The sequence below is a fragment of the Agelaius tricolor genome, unplaced genomic scaffold (assembly GCF_023055355.1).
Source record: "Agelaius tricolor isolate 1412-34295 unplaced genomic scaffold, bAgeTri1.0.p SCAF_1, whole genome shotgun sequence".
Taxonomy (NCBI): domain Eukaryota; kingdom Metazoa; phylum Chordata; class Aves; order Passeriformes; family Icteridae; genus Agelaius; species Agelaius tricolor.
The window spans coordinates 62,999,623-63,025,783 of NW_027269261.1; the positions used below are offsets into that span (position 1 = coordinate 62,999,623).

Consider the following 26,161-nt stretch of genomic DNA (forward strand, 5'->3'; position numbering starts at 1 on the left):
GCCATATTGTAAGAAACAATGGTCAAGAGCCTTACAAATGTAAATATCTCCAGTGTAAACATAAATATCAAAAACATTTCTGCAATAGTTTTCAAGTGTGAAAACTACATACAAATCATTTGTCTGTGAGTAGGCCACCTACTTTGTCAGTAGTACTTATTTTGTAATAAAACCAGTTTTTTTTAATTACTGCTATTGCAACATGCCTTCCTAATTAAAAAAGAAAAGAACACCATACCAAAATTTGTGATTTCCCCTTCAAATTGACAACAGTTGAACAGCCCTCAGAAAAGAATAAATGACATTAACTCTTTAACAGCTTCCAAATGAAACAATGGACAGACTGCAGGAGATGGACAGATACCTGTGTGGTTCAAGTTTTTATTAATAAAGAGGTCTGTGGCTACCAGAATGGTTTAGAACAGAACAGAACTGAGAACAAGGCTGTGAACCCCACTGATGTCAACAGTTCTGCTAAACAAAGGGGATGACTGTTGCAGGATGAAGGGCTGACAATGTGCAAGCTGGCTGGGGGGGTGACACCAGTTCTCCCATTCACCAGGAGCATGGAGAGAGGCATCTCAGGTGGCTGCACTGTCCTGAGCACCAGCAAATCCCTAATGTGCCCTGTGTGCACCACAGAACTTCTGCACCATACGGTAATGAATTCTACCAAAACCAAAGGTGAGGAAGAACAAAAAAACTTCTAATATTCCTCTGCTTTTTCTTGTGAAATGGATCAGGGAAAAAGGTTACTCACCCCAAAGGAATCACCCATTTCCCTTCTTGGCTGCAATCCCTCAGAACAGATGGGCAGTACATCCAGAGGGTCAAGACAAATTTAGCTAGCCCTGACCCCAAGTATGGCATACCACCCAGTCCTACAAAAAAAGTAAGAAGAGAGTCCTTTGCCCATCTAAGAATATTTTTAATTACAGGCAAAAAAAGAAGCTTGGAAATCATGAATTTACAGCTTTTAATAAATCGCAGCTTGTACTAGTTCAATTGTGTTCACGCAGAAGGTGCACAGATACTTACATACTCTTACATGGCCAGCCCTTTGATCAGTATATGAAAGGGTTAATCAGGGAATCACTCTGTCCCTGGTGACCTGTAGCAGAATGATGATGGCACAGAGCTTCATACCTTTCTACCACACACTATTCTCCACCTCTTCAGCACAGACGAGGTCTGGTCCTCCAGGATGTCAAAAAAAAACATCCTGTCATTTACAACTATGCAGTATCACAAATATCTTCCAAAAGAACAATCAACAAGATTAATGAGATAACCTGAACTGACTGTCTAGGAGGAAGCACAAACTATTCAGGTAAAAGACTTGATTTATTCTTCTAGAAGCTTCCAGGCTTCCTTCTGCCCAATGCTGAGGAAAAGAATATCTAAACATGGATGGAAGTTAAAAACACAGTCTTGGCCATTCCAATTCTGCACTTGACAATAAAAAGGGGAGTCGAGTCTTCTAAAAGCCAGGCTGGTCAAAGAGCACTTTATATTCCAAGGAAAACTGCCAATTGTCCATTCTTATACTAATGTGAAAGACCTATGGTTTGGCTCATGCAGCAAAAACCAGTTTGTTTGCAACTAGCAAGAACCATTTTGCAAGGCCATTCTGGTTTGGTTTTCTATTGGTTTATTACTGGTTTACTCTTCACTTTATCAGTGTAAAAAAACAGGCAGAAACACAGCCAGGTAACAAAGGTGCACTAATAAAGAAATCTGAACTGCAGTTCTTCAAAATGCTCCTCAGATCCTGAATATATATTTTTCTAAACCCATCAGCTCAAAATGACTGCATCACTCTTAAGTCCAAACCACTTCCCAGAAACTCCAGTGACAGGACACTGTAGTACTTACAAGCTTGAAAATCCTTTGAAGGTCCTCAAGAGACAACTGAAATTCTTGGGGTTTACTCAAAAGAAGTAATTGCAAAAGCCACGGTTATTTAGTCATAAATCCACTCTACTTACAAATGGCATGCCATCCAGTATCTCCAGCATCCCCTTTAATCCCTACCCTTTATTACAAATGTCTAACAAAAAAAAATTAAAATTGTAATTCAAACTACTAGGCAATTTACTACTGGGGAGAATTCTGTGTGTGTTACCTTTTGAACTGAAACACAACATTTATCTTGAATTTCTATAGCTTCATCATTTTATGTGATTTTTCTTCTTCTGTCTTTGCCCTTCCTTTTTATTTTTCTTCAATTTTCACTCCCAAGAGAAAGAGTGCTCTCAGAGACTTTATTTTGTGATTTAAGTTAGCAGGTTTTATAAGACAAAAAGCCACAGGTGCCAAAATGAAACCAACTGCTAAGAGGTAAGTAGAGGGATTTCCTGAACCTTTCAAAGGACAAGCGCAAGAAAGAGAAGAAAATTTCATAAGATGATATTATGCATTAAAAAAATCAGGTCGTATAAGAATAAAATTTAAGACAAAACCATAGAATTCACGAAACCCTTCTGTTTCTGAAAATATCATATCCATGCTCTTTTTCTATGGCACAGAGAAGACACATGCTAATAAGAATTTATCCTACTAGTGTAGTCTTCTCTCTCCCTCACTTCTCTGCAGAGATTTTTCTTCATCTTCCCATTAACATAAGTATTTTTAAATCTGTGCATTTCACATGTGGTCACCTTGACTAAAGTTTAGCAAGCTGAGCATGAGTCAGCAGTGCTTGGCAGCCAGGATAGCCAAGCATGTCCTGGGGGGCATCAGGCACAGCATGGCCAGCTGGGCAAGGGAGGGGATGGTCCTGTTCTGCTCTGAGCTGTAGCAGCCTCACCTCAAGTGCTGGGGGCAGTTCTGGGTGCCACAATATAAAAAAGAGATTAAATTATTAGAGAGTGTCCACAGGAGAGCAACAAAGAAGATGAGGGCCTTGAGGGGAAGATTTGTGGGGAGCAGCTGAGGTCACTTGGTCTGTTCAGCCTGGAGAGGAGGAGACTGAGGGGAGACCACAGTACAATTTACAGTCTCCTTGCTGGTGAAAGAGGAGGGGAAGGCACTGATCTCTTCCCTGTGGTGACCAGTGACAGAACCCGAGGGAATGGCCTGAAGCTGTGTCTGGGAAGTTTTAGGTTGGATATTAAAAAATACCCAGAGTTGGTTGGGCACCGAACAGGCTCCCAAGGGAAGTGGCCACAGTCTGACAGAGTTCAAGAAACATTTCGACAATGCTCTCAGGCACATGGTGTGACTCTTGGGGATGGTTCTGTGCAGGGCCAGGAGTTGGACTCTGATGATCCTTATGGGTTCTCTTTAACCCAGGATACTCTACAGTTTGATTCTAGGACAGAAACACAGCCTTTGCTACATTTTTGAAGAAACTACTATAGGTAGTTGAACACAATACACTGCGCTAAAATTATATGGCACAAGCTGACACACTAGATCAGCTATTTCACATACAGCTGAGTTTCCCTGAGGCAAAAAGTACTTCTGTGCCATGCACAGCAGTATGTGGAGTAAAAGCTCCCCCTCCTGGCTAAGATGAGGAAAGCTCAGCTGGGGAAGGGTCCCTTGCGTGAGCCATAATATCCTGAACGCAGGCTTTGCACAACCAAGTGTTCCTCATGGAATGCTGCCATGAGCTCACTATTGCTATGCTGTGTAGTAGAACCAGAAATGCCCTCAGCACTCCCCTAAAGAGCCAGCTCTAAAATGCTGCTTTGTAATGTCCCAAAAGTGACTGCAGCAAGTGCTTAGCCAAACTCCAATTCCTGGTCACTTTGATCTTAAGCAGTCCATGAAACACATGGATGGGTGCTTAGGCCACGTGGTGTAAAACACAACAATGAATACAGACCTTCTAAAAGCGCAAAATAAACTGTTTACATCTTTGGAATTTGGTCTCCTTCCTCCAAAATCCCTTTCAGGTTAACAAACCATAATTTTATAAACACCATTTTGTCTTTGGTAGCATCTCAAATATCTGTTGAGCACCAGAAGTCATGACACTAGGTAAAAGAGTAGTGCAAGCACTAACACAATATTCCAGTTCTTCCCAACAGATGAAAAAAAAATAAAATATATACCTGTTCCAACAAATGGATCATATACAATGTCATTGGGTTTTACTCTTCCATGGTTTGCCATGATGAAAGAGAGGCAGGCATCCATGCTCGTATTTCCAATAAAGTGTCTTTTCTTCACACTGTAGGATTCAATGAGTTCTCTTTGGCCATCTGCAATCTGTTGAAACATTTAAAACCCCTGTCAGATCCTGGATAGAAGATATAAACAGACACACCGACAGACTTTCTTTAGTGACACCATCCAAAGCCAGGTAACTTCACTTCGTAACACATCACCTTGCTTTCTGAGGTCTGAAAATATGACAGGCTTCTTTCCAAGCAACAGATATCATGGTTCAACACTGGGTAAATTCTTCAAGACAGAGGTTAAAAATGTACAAACATTTTAGAGAGAAAATTGTTTAAAAGAAATTATAATTAGAGTAACTTTGCTATTATTCTAAGCACCAGAAAAACAATTCCTGGCAATTCATACTTAAAAGGATTTCAAAAATATAAGGATTAGACACGCACGTTAAGACATGCATGCACACACACGGATGCTTAAAAGTCAGACAGAATTTCTTTCTTCACTGGCATTTCTGTCCCACTCAAATTCCAAATTTAGAATAGCATTGACAGGTGAGAATTTGAGGGAAAAGCAAACAAAGACCAAATACTGGCATTTTTACATCAGACTTCCAAAGTACATTGGAGAAGACCAAAGCAATCCGAAACAAAACACATTCAAACACTATCCAACACTATCCCTCCACCTCTCTCAGCATCAGTCTTACTGGGTTAACAAAATACACCTGCCTATTTCTTCAGGTTGGTTTACTCATTTTTAAACACTTCAGGAATTCAGCACAGATGGGACAACAGCTGCAATGTTTCACAGCATTACCACAACCCAGGGTGCTCTCACATCAATCACAGGCATGGAGGATATTCACAGGCCCTAACAGATAGCTTGAATCTCTAACAGTGGCTGTGTAACACAAGCTACACAACCTCTGCAGTGGTTCTCCCTCCTTTCAGCTGCCTTCCCCCCAGGACACTGCAAGCACATATTCCCACCAGTGGCTAGTGTCATTCTGGGAGATATCCTTTGAGGAACTACTTTTCCCTCACAGAAACATAAAAGACCAGATCAAATTTCCTCAGGATGTCCTAATAATGCAGCAGGTGTAGAGTGCATATGGCCAGCAGGCAAGAACATTTGTAATGAAGACCACAGATGACAGGCTCCAGACAGTTTTTGTAGTGGGCTCCTTCTGCACTGTCGGTGCTCCCTCGGGCAGGTGCCCGCCTGTGGGCTCGACTCCCTGATGTCCAAAGCCTCAGGGATCAGCCTGCACCTTTCCATGGAGGTGCCTGCCAGGATCACTTGAAGCACTTACAGAATGCTCCAGTGAGGCTGATGCCACTCAGCTGGGCCACAAGCCATCTACAGTTCTTCTGTACATCTTTCTATGTGTTTGGAACAGGTGCTTTCAGCTACAGCCAGGTCCAAAAAAATGTAACACACCACCCCTGCTGTGCTGAGTCCTCTCAGTGGATGGCAAGACAAAGGTGTGTTTCCAGGTACAACTTCATTTTTTTTCCACCTCTAAATTGTTCATTAAAGCCACTTTTTCCTAGTCACAGTAAGGATTCCAAAGACTTGCTTCAGAGTATTATGCAATGACAAGTTCAGACAATATTTTCTGCTTCTATTAAAAATCAAAACACTTTTTACATTTAAACTGAAGTACACTCTCCTGAAAATACAAGCTTGCAAGAACTGAAGCAAACATGCTCACGCACCCATCTACCAAAATACAGATGAATGGGCTCTTCTGGAACATCATTTGGGTCCATTCCATAATCTTCCAAAATCCAAAATACGTGTTCTGGATTCTTTAAATTTACTTTTCCTTTGAATGGCAGAAATTCAAGGGCCTATAAAATAAAGAAAACAGAGTCAAAAATAAACAGGGTCAAGTTTTTTAAAAAAGGTATCTTCCCCCCACCAAGAAAAAAAAAAACAAAATCAAACAAAAAATCAGCAAACAAACCACAATTTCACTTGTGAGAATGGTATATTAGTATTAAAAAGTTCAATTCTCACTGGTTTTTTGAAATGCCTTGATTCTAAACAAAAATAGCTCAAATGATTATGGTTTGGAAATTGGGAACCCTAACACTTATTAACTGAACAGAACTCAGCTTCAGAGGAAATTAACTGTGCATATTAATTATACAATTTTCAAGTTATAGCAACAACACTGATGATGAATAATGGGATGTGAAGTTTCAGTGATGTGCAGCTATAGCAGTTCACATACTTAGCATTATTTCATGTACACAAAAACTGAACAAACAGGGAAAAATAGCTACTACATATAATTTCAGTCTCTGTAAATGAAGTAAATTGAATAAATAGGTGCCAAAATAGAATGTGGAAGAGCAGAAATAAACAGTAATTTGGAAAAAATTCCTAAATGAAATATTGATAAAGGTAGGAGGAGAGCACAAGTACAGATAAGAACAGGAGATCAGCACACAATCCACGGCTTGCAGCTGAAGTCACTTGTTCCACATTCTGCAACAATAAGACTAATAAGGGGATCAAGTAACAGATTTTCCAAAAATCTGGCACCTAACTCTTGCCATTTGAATCTTATAGTTCTCAGCAGTAAGCTTCGGTTTCCCCAGCACATGGGGCTGAAATCAGCAGTGATATTTGTTTGGCATTGTATATGCCTTAAACAGTCAGTTTATAGGGGGGGAGAAAAAAAAAAAGTTGTGAATTTTGAGAGAATGTTAATTCAGACAAAAATCTCATTTAGACCTGATAAGACATAAGCCATAAACTTCCTTAAGATCTTGAAGAAACTTAAATACACTGATAGCATGGAATAAGAACAACATGAACAGATTAAACTAAATAAAGATTTCTTAACCATCTACTTACATCAATCTTTTTTATCTTCTGTGCTTGGGTCAGTGTTTTATTAAATGTATGAATATGTACTTTGTAAGTAGAGTCTGACTGTAGATATGGAAGCTGAAAAAAATAAAAGGCAAAGACACTTTAATTAGTACAGATTCAGTGCTATTCAGTGGGCTTAAGGAACCACAGCATTCAGATTCTCTATATTTATACCATCTTGTCTGTTGGATAGTTCTTCAAAGATGCATAGAGCTCCCCTGCAGATTTTCCATGGCCCCACAGTTCAAATATAGACCTGAAATTACAAAGTTTTTGCGAGTTAGTCACATAGAGTAGGGAAAATGCCTTACAGATACTTATTCCTTTTAACCTACTTGGCCAATGTATTTAGGCTTTAATTCATGGAGTATTGAAGTGTGGCATTTAATTCTATACAAATGTTTTAATTTTTGTTTGTAACAAGTATTTTTAATTACAGGCTGATATTTCACTGATGCTTTTCTTTGTTTGGTAACATGTACCAAAAGCATCAGAGCTTTTCATATTGATTAGCAGTGCAATGGAGGTACTCCAGTGATCTTATTCTAAAACTAACACATCTCCCACAATCACCTGTAGGACAGAAAAATAAGCCATGGGCTAATTATGCTTTGTACATAGAATTAGCGTACATTAACTGAGAGTGCATGGTGTGCAGAACATCTGAAACTGTTGTGTCACATTTCACTGCTTTTTGAAGCACAGTGCTCCACTCTAGGCAAGAGTGGAGAGCCCAAGTCATTATAGTTAAAACTGAATACCTGAGACAACAAGCACTCAACAGGGGCTGTGCAACATTCTGCAGAGGAGACCAAACTCTGAAGAACACAGCACAGGCACCCCAAATTTAGTATGGTCAGAGGGACATAACACACCTATGCTGCTTCTCATCCTGAACCATACTTCAAGGCCTCTCTCACACACCTCACTGGGAAGCATGTTATTCAGATACCTCTAAAAATGACCTGCTGGAACAATTACTCTCCAGCATATCCTTGTGCTCTTGAATTTCCTAGAAGGGACTCTGCTGCAGCAGTCAGGACTGAAGGCCCAGATGAGGGAGGGTGACACAACCTTTCCCTTCCATGACTGTCAGTTTTCATGTATCACTGGTTTTATCTTTCAATTCCATACTTATTTTAGAAAAAGCCACTAACTCAACATTATACAAGGCACATAAAACATGAGTGACACTACAAGTGCTGTCTCTGGAATGAAGAACACCATTTTGAGACCCTGAATTGATCATACACTGAGTAAAGAGGACAGACAGGGATACTACATAATCTGTCCTACAGGAGTCCTACAGGCTCCAGTAGCACCTTCTCAATTCTAGAGGGAATCAGAGACTCTTTATTTTATGATTCCATACAAAATTTATATTTGCCATATTAGAACAAAATTCCAATGCTTGTGTTATTATTTACAAGATTGTTAATCTCTTACTTTGCACATACTGTCCGCTTCATTAGTCCCCTTGCCATCTCTTCTGAAGGAATATTGAGAATCCAAAAGGGAGACTGCAATCAAGAGAAGGTAAGTCATGCAAATACCCAGGATGTCACATGAATTACACAACTACACAGTTCTGTTCTATAAAAACAGAACATGCATACTGAAGATTTTAAAAAAATAATAAAAAATACATCTGTTACCTTCAATCATACAGAGAACATGGGGGTAAAATAATTAATCTGAGACAAAACTATTTACTCAGCTTGAATGTCTGAGAAATTTTGTTATGTATTTAATTTTCCCAACATAACTGACTTGGTAAAATATTATTTGCATTTCTCTTGATTATTCATCCACTAAAGATTGGAAATACCTCATAACAGCTTTACTATTTAGCAGCAACTAAATCCCAATAACATTCTCTAGCCAAGCACTGAGACCAGAATCATATGGCTTCCTAACTGCACTCCTCCAGTGTCTCACTGATTTAGAGACAAACAGCAACTCCAAACTGCTGCTGAGTGTTTTCAGGATTTAGCTATCCTAAGAAGCAAGGAGAGCCTCCCAGCAGGTGGCACTGCTTCTTTTCATGCTGGTAAGTGAAGACAACCTGAGGTGCATTTTGAGCATCTTTTTACTAAATAGTTCCGTTTTGTGCATCTTTCAGTAAAGAGTTCTGACTCTTTACTGAAACTGAGAAGTCAGTTTTGGGAAGATTCCCAAATTTCCTAAGAAATTTCAATATTTATTCAGATGCCTACAATTAACAAAAATACTGTAAAGAACATACTTGCAGACCATACACACACTGAAGTAAAATAGTTGGTCCTCACTTACATTTACACGAATTTCCTGCTCGCCACTGAACTGTCCACCACAAAGGGAGAGCAATGATGTTATTTCCTAAAGTGAAAACATAAAGGTCAGGCTTTAGAATCTTTAGAATCAGGCTTTATAAAGAAGAAAACGGAAAAAAGAGAAAAGAGAAGAAGCAGCATAACACAAATTCTAATGCAGATGGTGGATAGGGCACATGTTCACAAGTAAATTCAGATTGTATGTACTGCTCATGAACTGAAAATTAAGACTTCCCTGCTATAAAAACAGCTTTCTCAAAATTCACTAGCAAATTTCAGTAAAATTTCAGTAATGAAACCCCACTATTTCACATATTCTCCTTCATCAGAATCTTTACTGTTCAATCCTACACTCTCACAATACTATCCACTCTCTTCTTGAAATATTTTTCTGACTCGTTCACATAAAAGTGGTATTTCAGTAGTAACACTGACTCAGTGTTACTGATCAGCAGATCCTCTGGCTAAAAAAATCTGTCCCTGCTTGTTCCATTAAGTTTTTGAAAATCATGTTCCTAGCATAGCTCATCACAAAACCAAACAAGCTGAGCAGTCACCAAAATAAAGGAGAAGTGGCGCTGCTTCCTTCAGCAGCTGTATCAACCAAGTGTCACCAAAACCTGGGTGATAAAAAGAAAAACTTTCTGTGTTACACATGTATCGTCTTCTTTTTACTTCATCCGACGACCTTGCCTAAAGAAAAATCAGGATGATCGTGAATGGAACTGAGGTTCCAATCCCACAAAGCAAATAGGAAAGAGAACCTTAATGAAAACAAGGAAAATAAAAACTTCAAGACGCGTTAAACATTTTGTAACATGTGACAGTCCAATCAACGACGGAATATCACCCCGTGAAAGAGACCATGGCACTCAGTCTTCCCCTGAACACCGGCAGGGACGGTGACTCCACCAGCTCCCGGGGCAGTCCATGGAGAGAGGCCCTGGCCTGTGCCCAGGGCGGCCCCAGCCACTCCTGCACCCAGGGCACACTGGCGGGAGCTGACGGGTAACTTAAACAAACTTCCAAATTAATCACCAAAGACAAAAACTTGAAAGCATTTTTACAACCCCAGCTTCCGCTTCTCTCATGGAGCCCCGGGTACTCTGCTGGCAACCTCTCCTAGCGCCAGAGGCTCTGGAAAAGCGAACGGCAAGGAAAGTGCTGCCTTAAAGCCACCACGCGGAGGCTCTCCATGAGCCTGGGGCGGGAGGGGGAAGAGGGAGCCTGGGGGTCAGACGCGGGAAGCGGCGACGGAAGAGGCACCGGCTCTCCCGGAGAGAGGGGACCCTGCCCGGGGTCCGGCTCCCCCGGCACACCCAGGGCCGCGCTGGCCGGGAGCGCCCCGGAGGAGAGGAGAGGGGACGGCAACGCCTCACTCGGCCCCCGGCCGCCGTCCCTGTCCCGGCCCCGCGCAGCGCTCACCGGCAGGCGGAACTCGAGGTGCTCCTGCGCCAGCAGCAGCAAATAGCGCCGTAGCGCCGGGGCCGCCATGTCCGGCCATCCCCCGCCTCCCGCATGCGCCGCCGGCAGCGAAGGGCGGGAGCGGCGGGAGGAGCCCGGGAAGGGGCGTGTGGCGGAGAGACCCCCGTAGCCCCTGCAGCGCCCGGAGCGGGATACAGTGTGCGCGAAGTCTTCAGGAATTAGTGCTCATTTCATCTCCTTCCCATTCTCCTCGTAGTTATATTTTTGGGTGTGCTTTATCACGCACGCCACGTGTCAGTGCAGCAGTGCCTGCGTGTGGTTTATAAATAACTCCGTGTACACTGGGGACACGCTCGCTCAGGGGTGTTTCACTGTCAGGGGCGCGCTGCGGCCTCTCCCGGCCACACTTAAGGATCTGGAGCATTAAATAACATTAAGAATTAACAGATGCCAAAGGAGTCGCATTCCTTTTTCCGTGGGAAGGAGGTCAGCGCCGGCGGCGTGGGTGTCGCAGCAGGTAGAGAAACACATTCCCAGGAAAGGGGAAGAGAGAGGTGTGACGGTCCGGCAGAGGGGCAAAAAGGGGTGTGTCTTGCGGGTTATGTTTTATTTTAATATCTAGTCTTGATAATTGTAACCCCATACTCGCTGGTCTCCCTGTTGTGTTGATCTGAAAGGTTCATCTTACCCAGATTTTGGTAAGCTGTTTATTAGAACCAGGCCAGCTCAGCACTGAACTCATGTTCTGTGTTTTATGTGCTGATGTTGTTGAGGTTGGTTTTGGGGGTTTTTTCAGTTTTTTGGGTTTTTTTCTAATAGCTAAGATTTTGCTCGTGACCTGTGAGCACTGCACGGGACGCCTTCTTGATGCGTCCCCATAATCTCATCCTGCAGTTTCTCCAGCTATCCCTTCCTGCAGTAATCAAAACTGAGGTTACTGTGAAGCTTTAGCCCTGATGATTGACAAAAAAGCAGTCTAAAGCCACCTGGCACCTAAATGTGAGCTTTCCTAAAAGAGAAAGGAAAGAGGTAGATGTGGGTCCATCTTGTTCACCTCAGTAGCTGAATGCTGAGACCCAGCAATAAACAATTGCTGAACTGCTGACAAACCCTTCGAGCCTGAGATTGCTTAAAAAATCTTGGAATTGCTGAGAGAGCTTTAGTGGGAAAAGTCTGCTTTTATTTTTCCAATCTGTCTCACTTTAAATTTCTTAGCTGTATTGTTTCCATTTTAGAAACTCCTTAGAAGGGGTTGTTGGTATTATTTTTAAGCTTAATCTCTTTGAAACTGGCTTTTGCTTACTTTATCTGCACTGCTTTACCTTCGGGGCATTGCTGCCTGTTCTCTCAAGGTGAATACCTGTTTTTCACTGATACTGTTTCCTACAGAAGACTTTTAACAAAAGCCCTGGGTTTTTCTTGCTTTTGACTTGAGGATCCATGCATAATCTCTGGCAGTGCATACATGTTGCTCTATTTAGTTTGAAAGTGAATGTACATTACTAAGATTTACGGAGTATTTGATTCTCATATAAAAACAAAATGCTTTTCAGATGCTGTGTTTGGATACAGAACATTCCTGTAATGCCACTGAGGAGAATCAAGCAGTTTGTTAGCGTGGATGTGGGGAATCATCTTAAAAACAATACATACCTCTTAACTCTTCTAGGGAGGGAAAGGAAGAAACTTTACACTTTTTAGCCTTCAGGGGAATTTTATATAAACAAAGTGTAATTACTCACCTTGAAATTTATCCAGGAAGTTAGAATTAACCACCTTCCTCTCACAAAAAATATGTAATAAAAAATGGTAATATACAACAACCATGAGTTTCAATTTAAAAGTGAGAGACCATGAATGAAAAGCCATTATTTCATGTTGTGTATTATTCCTAATTCCCTTCTCTGGCGATTGTGTTGCCATTCTGTGCTCACCTCAGGCACTCTTCTAGACCCAGAGGCAACACAAGTGTTTTTTGATTGACCTGGGGATTCTGCTGGGAAATTTAAAGAGTCCTGTCCCTGTTCATGGGTTCGCGTGCAACACCACCAACATATGCATGTGGGCAAATGCCCACGAAGACTTACTTTCAAAACAACAATAGTTTCGAAATACAGAAATACCCAATCTGTAATTCAGCTGTTAAACTATTCAGAATTTGCATTTCTGTCCATATTCCCGTAGAAAATGCAGCACTAATCCTGTGTTTTAACTTCAAATGTCGGTAGAAGTATCAGCTCTACTTATGTGCTACCTGGAAACTCCGGCTTGGGTATTTCGACAGGTGAATGACACGAGCCAGCAAAGACATGGCTATATCATGTCAGATCTCGGTAGGGCTATAAAAGTCTGTCTCTAGTTCACCCGAATGACCACGTCCCGAATGACACAGCCGGTCCGTGCTCCAGGCGCATGGAATGCCGCAGGTGGCGGGCAGCCCGCAGCGTACCGGGAGCGAAGAGGCGCCCGCTGCTCCCCTGCCCGCCCGCGGCCATGGCCGTGCAGCACGGCCTTTTAAGGGAGAACTATCTATTCTGCCTTTGTCTTCCTCACTAAATAGGGTGTTGCGGACAGGGACGCGCTCGCTAACTGGACTGTTGCTTCTCCTTGCAGTGCCTGATGAGGAAAATCCCCCTGCTCCCACGGCGTGTTGCCGTTTCGGCTCCAGATAATATTTTCTGCGCATAATAACTAACGCAGCCTGAGGGAACCTTGTCGGCACGGCGTGAATTCGTCCACCTTTAATCAGCGTTCAGGCCGGAGAGTGGCTTCCCACCCCTGTGCCTGGGTTGGTGCTGCCGCTCGGGAATGGTGCGCTCTCGCCGCAGCTCAGCCAGCACTGCATCAGTTTGGGAAGCCAGCGGGGCTGCCGGGTACCAGGATAAAGTTCTTGGAAAGGCGTCATTGCAAGAGGAGTGAGTACTGCGCTGTGTGCTGCACGGAGGCTGTGGGGTTTGTTCGGTAACTGCGGGATCGGGGGAGCACCGAGTAATCTTGTAAGCATAATTTATTGCCCTGTATTCTTAAATTACTTCTGAATTTCACCTGAATCACTTTCACCTTCTTCATTGCTGTAGAATTATGAGTGGACTTAAAATCTTCCGATATTCAGCCTCTTCTTCAGCAGCCTTGCCTCTCACTCAGGTAAAACTCTTCCAAAAAATATCAGGCTGATTTGTTGTTTTTCCTTCACAGCTGACAGTACACACGGGAACCACAGTTACAGCCAGTCACTGATTCCTTTCCTGCTTGAGTGCCATAAAACATTTTCAGAAATGGAAGGAGAAAAAGGGCAAAGTGCTAAAGCTACCAGTGCAGTCGGTGACCTGAGGAAAAGTTGGCAGACCTGGGCAGAGGATCACATTGAGTATCAGAGGAAGAATCCGTTCAGCAGCAATGACAGGCTTGCGTCCAAACCTGCGCATACTCACAGAGGAGATCCTACCTACGGGAGACCCCCTGAAGGCTCTCGGACAGAGCAGAGAGGGAGAGATGCTCACTCACACGTGGGTAGGGAAGTAGAAGAGCTGTGCTTGATCATCAGAAGAACTGGAAAGGTGGGAGAAGATGGACACGTGAGAGTGACATTCGGGCAGCTGTTTGAAACATACGTGACTATTTCCAATAAAGTAGTGGGAATCTTGTTAAGAGCCAGAAAACACGGTCTGGTTCATTTTGAAGGTGAAATGCTTTGGCAAGGAAAAGATGATGATGTGGTCATCACTTTACTACAATAAGGCTTTGTCCTGGAATGAACTTTGCTGCATGGTTCCATTTGGAAAAACATAACTAGATACCATCTTCACAGGTTTTGGTATTTCAACTCAGCTACCTACTGGGACACAAGCAGGAGAGGAAATGGGCAAGAAGGATATTTTTGTAAAAATGGTAGAGATTTGGACAGAAATTGCAGATTATGAGCTACTCCATCACGCTGACATTGGATTGTCCTTATTATCATCTACTAGCAAGTATATGAGAGTTCTTCTAATAATTGTGCTGGCCTACTGCTTTTAGGTTACTGAAAGTATAAATTACTAACTGGCTATCCTACACCACTGATTCCTGCAGGTTGTGAAATACTGCATGGGAGAATGGGATTTGTAAAACGTGGAATTGAAAACTCTTGTGGGAATTCATATATTCTTCAAAGAAAGAGTCTGGTATATAGCAAAATTTTAGGTTCAATCTCACATTGTTAAACTGAATAAATGAAGTTATTTTCATGAAGTAGATTGAAATTCCCAAACTTACAAAAATATCACAGCAAGGATACTTGATGGTTCCTAAATTAGTTGCATCTTGCTTGGATTTTGGACAGCTGCACTGGTTCTGGTATTTAATAGTCTAATCTTACAGTCATATCTTCTCCAAACCTTCTGTGTCTCTTGTTCTTTTTGTTTTCTATCTCACACCATTTTTTTTCCTGTTCTTCTAATGCTTCAGAAGAAGTCCGCAAAGCTCTACAGCATTTTCGGTGAATTCAGCTTTACCCCTTCAGAGAAGATAGGGTGCCACAATGTAAAGATGCAAAAAAATCAGAGCAGAAACTCTGTATTGGGGCATCTGTGCATTCATAAGGAAAAAAAAGGCTCTTCTTTCACCAAAATGTAGCAATGTTTTTTACAAGAGGAGAGATACTGTAGTGCCAAATGCATAAATGAAAGTATAGCAGCAGTCCCATACCTCATTTACCTGCTTTCAGAGCACAGTTGTGAGCTCTTCAGAAAGAAAAATAAAGGATTGGTTATGTAACATAGTTGTAATAGTGCTATGAAAAATGATCAGGAGCTGTATTTACAATAGTTCCCACCAATAAAACTATATGATTAGAAATCTAAAGTTATATTTTTTAGCAGTGCAAAAAGAAACTTCTGTGTGGTGTTAACTACACTACTCAATGGGTCTTTAAAGTAAGATACTGTTCTTGCATCAAAAGAATATTAAAATTTAATATAAATTAGGAACTTGATAAAAGTGATGTGTAATTTTATGCTATTTATATAAAAGAACTTCTGTTGCAAAAAGCCTAAAAGAATTGGGTTTTGTTTTGATGTTTTCATCCAGTGGGGATTTGCACCAAACTAAGTCTTTGGCTGAGGATTTCATTATTTTCCTCCCTCCTTTTTTCTTTTTCTGGTGAAAGGACAATGAAAAGAGAGGGAAAAAAAGGGAATAAATTAATGTGCTGAAATAAGTATATCTGGGGAACAGGGCAGTCAGATGCAGGTAGAGAATGGATTTTAATCACCACATAATTTTACCACATTGGAAAAGGGGGAGTATGTGCTGCACCAGGCACTGTTGGTGTGCTCCCTTAGCTTTCAAACCTACTGCTTCTTTCTAAACAGATCTACACCTTGCAGCTGAAAAAGAAGTAGATGTAGTTTGTTATCTTAACATACTTAAAATGTTCTTTTTGAAAAAGCATTTCTTGCCAAATGACACGAGCACAATCTCATTTTTCAGCTCCTATTAGAGGAAGTCTTTACATGCATTCAGGTTTCAATGCAAATTATTAAACTTTTTATAGTGCAGCTGTGGAATGAGTTTTGTTTAATTCTAACAATTCTGAAATCCACTCAGTTCTGCTGTAGTGTTAGTTCACAACTTGCAGGAAGCAGCATCAGGCACATCAAGTGTCACCAGCTGACTAATCAGATGCCACTGTAAGGAAAAATAATACATTGCTGGACATGGTACAAATAATTCATTGCAAGACACACATGTGAGGCAGTATGTAGCCTGAGCACCGTAAGATGCAAGTCCAGCTCACATAAATTTGCTACATTTTAATTAAGGCTGGCTCAAATAGTTGAATATCAGCAATCTAGGCTGTCACTGCCATTTAAGTGGTAGATGCTTGAGCACATCTACAAGCACTTTTTAAGTACACCTCTGATCAAAACAGAAGCAGAGCAAACCCTTAATGACATGGTCTTACCTACTTTGTAAGCAACTAAAAAAAGTTTGCTCTATATTTTTTAATAGAACCAAGGATTACTACATAACAAAACTATTATTTATAGAGGGATTTTTTTAAACAATTACAGAGCCAACCTGCCAGCTTTAGATGAGCATTCTGGAAAACGTGACTGAAATCTTTCTGTGTGCCCATGCAATGATTATAAACACTGAGCTGCCAAACTGGCTCAGCACACAGGTTGACAAATCCAGTCTTGTGCTTCCAGCACTAGCATTTCAAAAAAAGACTAAAAGATAGATAATAGAACTAGTCAGCTTGCCCACTGGTACACTCTAGAATGAAAAATTACTTCTGAAGCCTGTATAGTCATGAATGCATTATATCTAATGCACATGACTCAGTTCAGCTACAAGTTTTACAAAATTATGCTTCATCTGTGATTAGATAAACATCTACAGATGAAATAGGAATTTAAACTTTTCAACATGCAACTTGGGTTTTTTTCAGCAGGCTCCCGTTAGATTAAATGGAACAGAATTTATTAAATTGTTTTTGCAAAAATTGTAGCATGTAAGGGGTTTTAGTATTACAGATTATTTGGAGTAGCAAGTAAACCCCAACCTTTTTAAAAGGTGTTCTTGCCCTAATAAGCATCTTTTAGCTGTTTAAATCTCTCCTAAACTTCACTTTGTGACAGATTACCTCAGTAGTCTTTGCCCTCCTTCCATTTGAAGTCTGTAAATTCTGCATCTGTTTTGGACTGTATATCATATACAGATTATCTGTGGTTTTTTTTTTGTCAAATACTGAAGGCACTGTCACCATTTCAATAAATGTTGCACATTAGTTTGAAATGACAAGAGTTTTTATGCAGCATTTAATTGTTTACAAGTTTCTCAAATTTCAAATACAATTTTCACTGGTTTGCTCTCATTCTACTTTTATTTACAACTCACACTTAAAAAGACTTTGGAATAGTCTGAGGCGTTATTACCAATTTAAGCACAATTTCTTTTTAACAGCATGTTATGTGTATCTGCTTCATCCTTTCAGCATAAAAGCATTATTCCCTGGGTTCGTGTTAGGTTGGGAGTTTATGTAAGACAATTGAGCAAAACAGTACAAATAAAGCTTTGTCATTCCTAAACATGAGGTCAAAAAAGCAGCTTTTCTCAAGACTGCTAATACTGGATCAAAGAACAGAGCCAGCAGCAGTGGCTAAACAACTTTCCTTTGCTTCTTCAGGCTCTTTGGAGGGTAAGAGCTGCTGAGTTCGTGCTCCTTATTGATCTTTACTCCTTAGAGAGCTCTACAGATGAATTTGGAAGTTTTAAAATTTCTAAAAGCTTCTATACAAGACAGTGACAAAGTTAATAGGATCTGCCCACTGTCTCTTCCAGGGGCTAGCCAGTAATTCAGTAGCAGAGTGGAAGTATTAGGTTAGGTTTTTCAGAAAGTATTTCTTCACCTAATTAAAACAATTATCTTCAGAGTCCAAGAATGCTTGTCAATGCAGAAGGAAAACAGAACACAGCTCTGTGCTGAAAAACACTAATGAGAGGCTGAGAATTCCTCTCAGTAATTAGTGTGCCTCTGTTTAATGCTTTGTTGTTTCAGCTGTTCAGATGTCTGTCTGTTGCTCTCAGGCAACACGGGATATCCCCATCTTTCTCATCAGCAAAACTCTGGAAGTGACATTATACCCAGATTTTTACCTTTTCAGTCTTGTCATTAGTGGGGTCATTCTCCAAAATTAAGACATAAAAGTTGGCCTTTGTGCTTTGATATACATTTGGCAACATAGAGAGTCTGGCTGGGATGGAGTAACTTCCTTCAGAGCATCCCAGGTTTGGGTGTGACTGGAAGTGCTGGTAACACAGCACTGGTTCTGGCTGATTGCTGAGCAGTGCATGGACAGTGTCAGGGCCTTCCTTCTCCTGCTCTGCCCCCCACCCCTCCCCCAGTGGGCAAAAAGCTTGAAGAGAGCACAACCTGCACACCTGACACAGACTGGCCAGCAGAGATATTCCATGACATATAATGTCTGGAAAAAAAGCTGAAGAGAGGCCTATAGAGGCCTATTTTTTGGCGTGTGGGGGCTGTTGCTATTGGCCAGCCTACAGGAGGTCATGAGTGATTACCTTTGCTTTTTTTCTTCCTCTTTCCTTCACATATTAAACTATATCAACCCATGAATTTTTTTCATTTTGTTCTTTCTGTTCTCCCGCCCCACTGGGTTAAGGGATGAAGAGTGAACAAAGAGCCATCTAGGGTCAACCCTCAGAGTCAGCTATTCCATTGCACTGGAAAATCATCCCAAGATTAGCATTTATTAATCCTTTTTGACAACAGTTCATGTTGATATTTTAAATATTACATGTCACAGTTCAGTACAGTTACATAAATTAATTGCAGATCAGAACACATACATATTAACTCTTGAAAGTCCTTAATGTACAAGTATTTAACTAAGTCAGGAGCCAGCTGAAACCTCTTCATCTATTGCACAGTCAAAGTTTGGTGGCTTTAAGTCACACTTTTCCTACCAAATGTAATAAATTAAAAGCCTAAAGGGCTGCAAATAACATGCAAGTGCCCACTAATACATATAACAAGACATTAGGAAGAAGATCTTACAGACAGAGATGTGTAAACTCTGCCAGGTAGAAAATGCAGTTCTTCTAAAGAGTGTGGACTCCCTGAAGTACTGTAAGAATATTACAACACATTGTATCACTAAGGCAACAGGTGCTGGATCCATGGAAAACACAGACTATAATGTTCAGGCAAGTTTGCAGGTGCAACAGATGCTCTCACCTCAGCTGCATCTGAATGCATCAGGCAAGGGCATTTGGTTAGCTCGGCACCAAGACAAGCTCTGTGAACAGAGAAAATCCACTCCGTGTGTCCTGGAGTTTTAACTTGCCAAACAGTCTGCCTTATTATGGTACTGAAAAACAAGTGCTAGCATTCCTGATCAGACTCATGCAGCAAAGGCAAGTGTTCAACAGGTTCCTTAAGCAAGTTGGCATGTTCCAATTTTGGGCTGAGTCCCTGCTATCCCAAAGTCAAATCACATTGCACTTATGTAAGTCTGCCACACACACACTGCATTTCAGACTGGCTTCTCTTATGACTTCATTTAGAATCCAAATTTGGCCAAGGAGGCATTAGTAATCTGCAAGGGACTTGCAGTGAAAATAAGACTAGAAAATCTGGACTTTTCTATCTACTGCCATGTAGAAGAGCAGTATATGAAATCCATTCTTTTGAACTCTTCACATTCTTTGTAAACATACAGTAATTTCAAATATTGTGCACATAAGAGGGAAAAAAAATCATTAGGTCTCTTTACACATAAAGTATATTCTATGTTATACAGCATTGGGCACATATTGTATTCTTGTTTACTGTGTCACTGTGATGCAAACAAGTCAGGTAACACTGAAGTAGTTTTGCACCAGAAAGTCAGTACTGTACTTTCAGCAATGAACCTTCTCATCACTAGGCATAAGTAGCATATCATACAAATGCAGGTGGGAACAAATGCTTGAAATGTTACCTGCAACCCCAGAACAATGCATCTTGAAAATGAAAGCTTGATTCTGCAGCAAATCCTCCCTTTGGTACCATTCATATGCTGTTAGTTGTAGCTCAGTGCCTTGGTTGCAATACATTCTGCTGCTACACTTTGCCTTTTAATAGGAAGAGTTCTCTGCCTGTATGCATGTGTGTGTGTATTATGTATGGATCTACACAAATTAAATTAAAATTTTAACTAAAATACATTGCACTATTGCCAGGGAAGTATACAGACTGACATATCCAAATGGAAGAATTAGGTTAGCAGCTACAAATTCTGTGTGTATTTCCTCATAAGGAACTAAAGCTTTTTTTATCCTGGGATATTATTGGCAACATCACACTGTGCAACCTTAAATCAGAGCTCAAAGACCAAACTGGCTGACAACACAAGCTTTCAGCTGGCAGCATTTTCAGTCTGCAGTCTCTCGATCAGTTGTTCAGCCTATGAAAGAGAGAAAGCAATGCATTACAAAAATGAAGGCACACATAACCACACTGTGGGCCTTAATTTATGAAAATTCCATTTCAAAAATAGTGACACTAACAGAGCATTTGCTTTTCACTTTTACAAATTAAGTGTACAGGAGAAGCAGAAAACAACAATTCCTTTCAACAGCAGACTCACAGTTTCCACCAAACACTCATGAGGCCATCAGAAGAGGAAACATAACTTGTGGAGGTCAGAGGAGGCTTGAGCAAATGAACAGCAGATCTGTTAAAGCATTGTGACTGCAGAGACCTCAGAAGACAGCAGTGCTTGGAGCAACCCAGTGGTGAGAGCTGGGATTCTCTGTGAGCCACTCCAGAACTGTGTGTCGTGACCTCTCATCACCCACCCAGCTGCACCACCAGCCACAAACTGCTGAGGGACAGAGGGTGTTCAAGTGTGTGGCTCCTGTCACAAGCTACCACCTCGTCCTTTGCTCACATCACTGCACCAACACAGCCTTTTGTCATCATACATGCTATTTATGCATCATGGGCACAGCTGGGGCAGGTGTACTTTGTACACATAGCAGCACCAGCTCACAGAGCCCTCAGGAAGGCTCAGGGCAGGAGGAGTCTGCCAACAAGCAGGCCACATTGGGCACGTGGAGGCCAACAGGGGCACTTTTGAAACTGATCAGTTTACTGTCAGCCTTTGCTTTTTTTGCCAGTCTTACTGAATTAATCTTTTAATTTGATCTAGTGCTTGAGGCTTTATTAAAATCTCCAACTATATTAAGGTGAAAAGCTCAAGTTTTTTAAATGCAGATGATAAAAATGCAATCAGATACTTCAGGTAGGAGCAACTCAACAGAGTTCAATAATTACTGCAGTTAATTTAAAAATAAAGCTACATAAAGTATGCAGCAACTGAAAATTATATTATCTGAATCCTGTTTTGCATTCTTAAACAAGTACCACATTCAGGACACTATAATGTGAAAAAAAAAAAACAAACCAGAACCACCACCAACCCAAGAACATTTTCCAACCTGACAGCAGGGCAAAATACCAAAGTGCATCCATACTGGATAACCAGACTTGGTAGGGATCCGCGTGAACTAATCCAAGATAATAACCAGTAAAACTACACAGCTATATGTACTTCAGGGACAAGTATTTCTAAGATGCTCAATAACACAGCAGACACATCTGCTTCTTTTGAGTTAGGAGTGAACTTCAGCAAGGTCCCACCATAAAGAAGCTGTGTTTCTTCTCTTTAACTAAGAAGCTGTCTATATTCTTTAGATGAGACAGACCTTTTTCAGCAACTTTGATTTGGGGATGTGCAATGATACTAGGGTGCTACAGTTACCTTGCAAGGACAGGTGCTTTGCTGCATCAAAGCAATGAAAGTGAGGTTTAGGTCTATAGAGAGAGATTTTGTAAGTGCTTTAGTCAGTATCAGTTCAGTCTCATTGCTAATCTCTAATGACATAAATCAGTACCAACAATGTTTTTGTAAAGCAGGCACTAGGTTTAGTCTAAAAATGACAAGATGAGAAAAACCACATGAAGTGATAAATGCAGTCATTAGGTGGATTTGTTTTCACCTACACAGGATTAACCACGTTATGTGCAAAACAATCCATCACATTTGAATTAGCCCTTTATAGTAAAACCCAAATATTTACAAAGTGTCCACAGAAGCCTCAGCCAAGATCCAGAACCATTGTACTGTTTGCTGTTAGTTATTAGCACTCCACTGTTGTCATCTTATTGCAAAAGTTCCATACCTTCTTGGTGACTTCTCATGGGCATCTCCTCACAGCACTGACTCCTTCATAGCACAGCCAAGAAACTCCAGCTCCCTTCTCAACTGGCTAACCCACTATTTTATAGCACTCATCCTCATTGGACACAGCTGTGGCCTGTTAAGGGCAGGCCTGTTCCTAATCTTTGCTAATTAGCACAGCTGCAACTTGTCAGGGGTGAGATTGCCTTCTGCACTATCTTTATTTTTTTACATTCTATCCCCCCACACTCTGTTCCTTAATGTTTATAAGCATAAACATTAAAGTTCTTAACCATTATTTTTCTCATTTAATACAAAATACACATAACTGAGAATTAAAGCAACCACAAAAACAATTGGTCAGAGAATTTCTGGACACAGTTATAAGGTTAGAAAGACATGGCTCACAACTGAAAACCTATGGCAAAGCTCACCTGCCTCACACTTACCGTGATAAACCAGTAGGAATTGATTCTGTAGTAGATCCTGGATAAGAACCCCAGCTGGCTGGCTGGGGCCAGGACGTGCAGATGCAAGTGGGCTATGGAGCAGAACGGTGGCCAGTGAAAACCCATTCTTCAGAAAAGGAAAAGAAGTACAAGATAGTGGTGATGTTAATTCAGGAAGAAGTTCATTCAGGAGCAAATTCATTGCAGTTATTTACCTGCAATTCATTGCAGGTTATTTACCATAATCCACAGAACTAACAACTCATTGCATTTTTGATGTACGTAGAAGCAAGAACAAAAACATGTCCTTTCATTATACCACAAAAAGCTCTTCAAAAGTTCATTCATCTTCTCCTTCACATCTCTGCATTTAAGACACATTTTTAAAAGGAGTTAAAAGAAAAAGTATCTTAAATGTATCCTACCTAGTTTTCAGCTGGAAAGCCAACTATCAATTTTCATCATGAAGAGCCAGCTCCCTGTTTCTCTACAGTGCTCAAATTATGTTACAGTTTATTTCAGCTATCAAGGGCCTTAAACTGAAGGGTCCAATACCAAAATCCAGTGAATTCTGGTATGACTTAAACACAATGTGGTGTCCTGCTTCAATAGCCAAAGTTTACCTCTCTTCTGGCATCTTGGATTTAGAACATATTTGCAGCACGTAAGGAAAGAGCAGCCTCTTTGGTAAGTTGTTTGAAGTCCCCTCCCTACTCCAAGATGTGTTCAAGAAAGAATCTCAGAGCTGGAACCCAATTTGTGCCAGAACTTTATCAGTAAAAAAGTTTATATCCAGTGCCAGCAGATTTTAATTGAGATTTTATGCAATAAGTGAAATGTAGACTTGATTTCTTCCATAAATCACAGTACAGGTTCCGCCACCATCTCTAAAGTAACATTTTGAAAAGTAAAGAAGACACTTAATAGATGGAAGGTATTTATTACATACCTTACATCATTCAAGTCACTAAAATTATTCTTCTGGAGAACAGCTTTTCCCACTTCCATCATTCTCTTCACTATTAAAACACAAACAAATTTCATTTTAGAAAGGTATTCTTCAGAATATTAACTTCAAGAGACTAACCTACATTGAGATCACAGACATGGGTTTTTCAAATATAAACAATGTAACTACTCCTAGTCAAAGAAAAGACAATCAAGTGAGTGTGTGCAATGATTTACTTGAAAACTGCCACTGATACCAACTTCCACACCTGCAATGCTTTCCAGTGTGATATTATTATAAGAACTTTGGCCAAAGCCATGCTATCACCACACCCTTATTAAAAAGCCCAACAAGTACTGATTGGTCAGAATGATGACTTTACACTAATTCCAGTGTTGTATCTCTGCACAGCTACAGGACTTTGATCTCCAGAACCTGTGAAGTCTGGAGTACATTTCAGACAATATATAAATTTAAATTAAATTGTCAGTATTTCTTATTACTAGCACAGTTTCATTATCTCTGAACAATGTAGTAACCCCAATAAAAAAATTAAGGCAGAAGTTAAGGAATTACTTTGAAGCCAAACATATACAGAAGTTTTTTTTTTTTCTCTGGAGAAAACCACCCTATGTTTACAACAGAAATACAGCAATGCAAGATTTGCAAAATGCAATTATAACTCTTTTCTTGCATCACCTGTAAATTTCCCTACAGTGGAATTTCTTCATGGCCGCAGTTTCTTCTGTTACTCAACACACTTAGCTAGCCATAGCTTGTGAAACAAATTCCAGGACAATGTCCTCTTAAGGGAAAAAAAACCAATAACAAAATAAGCCTAGCAACAATAAATAATGGCTTCAACATTTCAGAATTTTATTTTTTCAAATTTTTTTAAAGTTAATTGAAACAGCATCTCCCTTTTTCATCTGTCATTCCCTTTTTTCATTATTTCATTACAAATAATGCAGCACTTATCTTAAAGTATAACCCAAATCCAACCCTACCAAAATCTCCAACCTCCTAATCTGTGTTTGTAAAATACAGAATACACATTATAAAATTCTTCTGTAAGCTTTTAGAATTGCATATGCATATCTAAGAAAATGCAATGAAGCAGCACATAAATGCTTTAAAAATAAAGCTGTACTTCCAACGAAGTGCAGAAGCATCTATACTCCATGCAAACTGCAATGTTTTTCCAGAACTGCACAAAAAAAGTGCCATTCTAGACCAGCCCATAGAAGTTCCCAGAAAGTCCCTATCCACACTCACTCACATCAGCTATTTCCACATTTACAAATGGTGTCCAAAGTTGTAATTTACTTGACAACCCCCTATTTCAGGCTGTGAAAAACGATTTTCCTTGAGGTTAAGCACACACTTGCAGCCTTACCCAGAGGTATGTGCTCTGTCTTCAGTGTTTTGCAGTTTCCCATGTGCTTCACGGGCACCACCAGGTAGTGGTGGGGGGCACCAGGTTTTATATCTCTAAAGCAAACAAGGTCTTCATCCTAGAAAAGGATGCAAACGTTTTAAAATGGATTAGGACGACGATACTGGCACAGAGTAGGTAACAATGTCTATACTCCCCATATGGATGCGATACCAAATGTCATAGCTGACGTGACCAGCAACGAAAGTTGAGGGTATTTCGGAGGCAGCCTCCAGGCACGGTGCGCGTCCGCTGCTGACCTTCGGCAGTCAGCCTTGCTCGGCGCCAGCTTTGAGGCGGCCGGCTGCTGGGCCAGCACTTTCGGAAGGCTTTAAGGTGCTTTCCGTGCCAGCGATGTTTCCCCACATTGCCCGTGCCGGCGCCGAGGGCCCTCAGAGCCGCCCGCCCCCGCCCAGCCCGAGCCGCGACCCTAGGGCCGGCCCGTGAGGGAGCGGGCAAGGAGGGCGGGGAAGGAGGCGCCTCACGCACCTCGCAGGGGAGCAGCGCCGTGCCCGGCTCCTCCCGGCGGGCGATCCTGCAGAACACGCACTTCCCGTCGTAGCCATCGCCGCCGCCATTCCCGGCTTCGCTCCCCTCAGCAGCGGCGGCGGCACCCGCGGCCTCAGGCCCGGCCATGGCCGCGCTCCCGGTCCCGGTCCCGCTGCCGGCCCCTCCCGCTGCCGGTGCCGGCGCTCCGCCCGCCGAAGGAGGAGCGCCCGGGCCGGGAAATCCCGCTGGCACCGCCCGGCTCCGCCCGCCGGGCACACGCGGAGCGGAACTGGGGCTCCCCGTGAGGATTTCACAAAAAAACGAAACCAAAAAACCAAGCAACCAATAACAAC

The 26,161-nt window shown here is 41.4% G+C and overlaps 2 protein-coding genes and 1 long non-coding RNA gene across 5 annotated transcripts in view; 1 reads left to right on the forward strand and 2 right to left on the reverse strand.

The window, feature by feature from the left end:
- Positions 1–10,889, reverse strand: part of TRMT11 (tRNA methyltransferase 11 homolog) — a 34,656-nt gene extending 23,767 nt beyond the window's left edge. For both annotated transcript variants that reach the window (XM_071437350.1, XM_071437339.1), the window contains exons 1-7: positions 10,755–10,889; positions 9,310–9,375; positions 8,464–8,537; positions 7,192–7,273; positions 7,000–7,092; positions 5,850–5,984; positions 4,062–4,218 (exon numbers count right to left, since the gene is read on the reverse strand). In XM_071437350.1, the coding sequence (XP_071293451.1) occupies positions 4,062–4,218; positions 5,850–5,984; positions 7,000–7,092; positions 7,192–7,273; positions 8,464–8,537; positions 9,310–9,375; positions 10,755–10,823 (676 nt within the window). In that variant the 5' untranslated portion in view covers positions 10,824–10,889. The remainder of the gene's footprint in view (positions 1–4,061; positions 4,219–5,849; positions 5,985–6,999; positions 7,093–7,191; positions 7,274–8,463; positions 8,538–9,309; positions 9,376–10,754) is intronic.
- Positions 10,827–17,540, forward strand: LOC139594845 (uncharacterized). Of its 2 annotated transcripts, none has more exons than XR_011680759.1 (3): positions 10,827–11,271; positions 13,368–13,750; positions 13,950–17,540. It is a non-coding gene; the product is annotated as an uncharacterized lncRNA (long non-coding RNA). The 2 variants fall into 2 exon arrangements; XR_011680761.1 differs by having other exon boundaries at positions 10,828–11,271; positions 13,368–13,669.
- Positions 17,541–18,991: 1,451 nt separating this feature from the next.
- On the reverse strand, positions 18,992–26,097 carry HINT3 (histidine triad nucleotide binding protein 3). Its single transcript, XM_071437362.1, has 5 exons — positions 25,809–26,097; positions 25,281–25,398; positions 23,885–23,954; positions 22,936–23,062; positions 18,992–20,707 (listed from the first exon to the last, which is right to left on the reverse strand). The coding sequence occupies exons 1-5, from the start codon at positions 25,953–25,955 to the stop codon at positions 20,660–20,662; spliced, it is 510 nt and encodes a 169-aa protein (XP_071293463.1). The 5' UTR covers positions 25,956–26,097; the 3' UTR covers positions 18,992–20,659.
- Positions 26,098–26,161: the final 64 nt, after the last annotated feature.

Bases quoted from the DNA above. Each gene is read 5' to 3' on its own strand.
- HINT3 (XM_071437362.1), bottom strand. From the start codon at position 25,955: ATGGCCGGGCCTGAGGCCGCGGGTGCCGCCGCCGCTGCTGAGGGGAGC. The intron at 25,399-25,808 runs GTGCGTGAGGCG...ATCCTTTTCTAG, and splicing joins CGGCGCTGCTCCCCTGCGAG to GATGAAGACCTTGTTTGCTT. The intron at 20,708-22,935 runs GTAAGTGTGAGG...TCTCTTTCATAG, and splicing joins ATTCCTACTGGTTTATCACG to GCTGAACAACTGATCGAGAG.